This window comes from Vicia villosa, linkage group LG2, assembly GCF_029867415.1.
Source record: "Vicia villosa cultivar HV-30 ecotype Madison, WI linkage group LG2, Vvil1.0, whole genome shotgun sequence".
NCBI classification, from domain to species: Eukaryota; Viridiplantae; Streptophyta; class Magnoliopsida; order Fabales; family Fabaceae; genus Vicia; species Vicia villosa.
The window spans coordinates 27,909,909-27,913,001 of NC_081181.1; the positions used below are offsets into that span (position 1 = coordinate 27,909,909).

At 40.5% G+C, this 3,093-nt stretch overlaps 1 protein-coding gene across 1 annotated transcript; it reads left to right on the forward strand.

Moving 5' to 3' along the window:
• The first annotated feature begins 363 nt into the window (after positions 1-363).
• LOC131648756 (uncharacterized) lies at positions 364-2,817 on the forward strand. The gene is made up of 2 exons (XM_058918486.1): positions 364-1,297; positions 1,391-2,817. Exons 1-2 carry the CDS (start codon positions 364-366, stop codon positions 2,815-2,817), a joined length of 2,361 nt encoding a protein of 786 aa, XP_058774469.1.
• Positions 2,818-3,093: the final 276 nt, after the last annotated feature.

Genomic DNA, 3,093 nt, shown 5'->3' on the forward strand with positions numbered 1-3,093 from the left:
GATACGATACAAAAAAAAATATTTGCCGAAAGTATACTTTTCAACAAATTGGCGCCGTTGTCGGGGATTGGCGTTTTGATATTGCAAGCATTGCAATAGTTCATTGTTTTAAGTTGTTGCTTTATTCTTAACTCTTTTGTGTTTCACTTGGTTTGCTAGTTTTGTAGATTCTTGTGTATGCGAGGAAAAGCTACCGAAGAGCAATTTCGTTTCGACCCTGAAATTGAAAGAACACTCTGAAAGCTTAATAGCAAGACACGAAAAAGAAGAAAGTTAGCCCAAGAGAAGAGACAAAGAGAGGAGGCATCTACTTCTTCTAACAATCAAATTGAAGAAGTAGTTGTAGACACCTTTGAAGGAGACATGGCAGGTGTTGTTCTAACCGAAATGTCCGCAAATAGTCCAAGACGCACCGCCCAATTTGCACGCAATGCTCAAGGTGGAGCAAATACGGAGATGAAGACCGGAATCCTTCAACTTGTTTATGCAAGTCCATTCACCGGAATGGATCATGAGGATCCTTTCGCACATCTCACCAAATTTTATGAGATTGCGGGTTCAACGGGAGTTGATGCGGCGAATGAAGAATCATTGTTCAAGAGGCTATTTCCACATTCATTAGTGGGGAAATCCAAGGAATGGTATCTTGATCAACCACCAAACGTGATGACGGATTGGAATCTATTGGAAGAGAAATTTTTAGAGAGATTTTTTCCTCAATCCCGATTCATGGAAGCCAAAACGGCAATTGCGGTTTTCACTCAAGGAGGCAACGAATCCTTAAATGAGGCTTGGGAAAGATTCAAATCCATGCTTAGAAAATGCAAGGGTTATGGTTTTGATGATCTCACACAAATTCACATCTTCCGCAATAGGCTTCAACCGGTGCACAAGACACTTTTGGATGCTACCGCGGTTGGATCTTTAATGTCAAAAAGCGCGGAGGATGCAACAATGATAATTGATCGTATGGCACTCAATGATCTCCAAACTCAACATGATAGGAGTCCATCACAAAGGAAGCCGGGTGTTCTTGAATTAAACACCAATGATGCTATCCTCGCTCAAAACAAAATTCTTTCTCAACAAGTTGAGTTACTCACCAAGCAAATGTCAAAGCTCCCACAACAAATGAAGGAAATTCATGGAATGCAAATGACTTCTCAAGTAGCAAGTTGTGAACTTTGCAAAGGTGACCACCCTACCGGCTTTTGTCCACCACCCGAAGGAGAGGAAGTTAATTATATGAACAACCAACATCAAGGCTATCAAAGGCAACCTCCGTACCAACATCAAGGTTATCAAAGGAACAACCAAGGATTTCAACCTTCAAGATTCAACAACCAACACAATCAACATCAAAGTCCGTATCAAAGTCCAAATCCATAAGGTCAAGGTCAACAACCTCAAGGCGGAAGCTCAAAATTGGAAGACACTCTCAACCAATTCATGCAAGTTTCTGTGGAGAATCAAAAGACTAATGTGGCTTCCATAAAGAACTTAGAAAATCAAGTGGGGCAGCTTTCAAAACAATTGGCCGAACAACAAACGGGACCTTCTTTTTCTGCAAACACTCAACCTAACCCAAAGGAGTATTGCAAGGCAATCCTTACAAGGAGTGGCAAGGAGGTGAGTAATGGGGAGAGAAAGGAAATAGTAGTGGAGGATGATGGATTTGTTGTTGTTGAATATGAGAAGGATGAGATAGTGTTGGAAAAAGAAAAAGAAAAAGAAGGGGAGGAAATAGCCGAAAAAGAGAAAAATGTGAAGAAGAATAAAAGAGAAGGAAAAGGAGTGAGTGCAAATCCCGTTCAAAACCTACCCTACCCACATGCACCATCAAGGAAGGAGAATGCAAGACATTATGCTAGGTTCATGGATATATTTAAGCAACTTCAAATAAATATTCCATTCGCCGAAGCATTAGAACACATGCCAAAATATGCAAAATTCTTGAAGGACATCCTCACTAAGAAGAAGCGGTATCCGGAAAATGAAACAATCTTGCTCGATGCTCAATGTAGTGCTATCATTCAAAGAACTCTTCCAAGAAAAGAAACCGATCCGGGACAAGTCATCTTACCGGTCACCATTGGAGGTACATACATTGGCAATGGTCTAATTAATTTGGGTTCTAGCATTAATCTCATTCCTTTGTGTATCATAAAGAGATTGGGGAATATTGAAATGAAGTCTACCCGAATGACATTACAACTAGCCGATAAGTCCACAACCTCACCTTATGGAGTTGCTCAAGACATATTGGTAAAAGTTGACAAATTTTTGTTTCCGGTAGATTTTGTGGTGGTGGATATGGAAGAAGATAGAGATGTTCTATTGATTCTTGGAAGGCCATTTATGAAAACAGCCCGGATGATGATAGACATTGATGACGGACTCATGAAAGTGCGGGTGCAAGATGAGGAAGTCACTTTTAATCTATTCGAAGCAATGAAGCACCCCAAAGAAAAACACGATGTTTTCCGTATGGATGTCATTGAAGAGGAAGTCATGGGAGTTGCCAATCATGTTCATATCTCTAGTCCATTAGAGAAATGTCTCATAGGTGATTACAACAATTCTTTCAAAGAAGAAGAAGAAGAAATAAAGGCTATTTTGGAAAGATTGGAGTCGTGTGGAGAAATTGATCAAAAGGAGGAAAAGATAGAGGAATTAGATGCGGAAAAGAAAGTGGAAGAAACCAAAGTTGAATTAAAGTTGTTGCCCACTCATTTGAAGTATGTATTCCTTGGCGAAAATTTCACCAAACCGGTGATAATTAGTATTGCTCTATCACCAAAGGAGGAAATAGGTTAATTGAGGTGCTGAAGAGAAATGAGGGAGCTTTAGGTTGGGTGCTGTCTGATTTGAAGGGAATTAGCCCAGCCTATTGCATGCACAACATCATGATGGAGGATGATTTCAAGCCCGTAGCACAACCACAAAGGCGTTTGAATCCGTCTATGAAGGAAGTGGTTAGGAAAGAGGTGATTAAACTATTGGAAGCCGGGATGATTTATCCCATTTCCGATAGCGCATGGGTGAGTCCGGTTCAAGTGGTACCAAAGAAAGGTGGGATGACGGATATCCGAA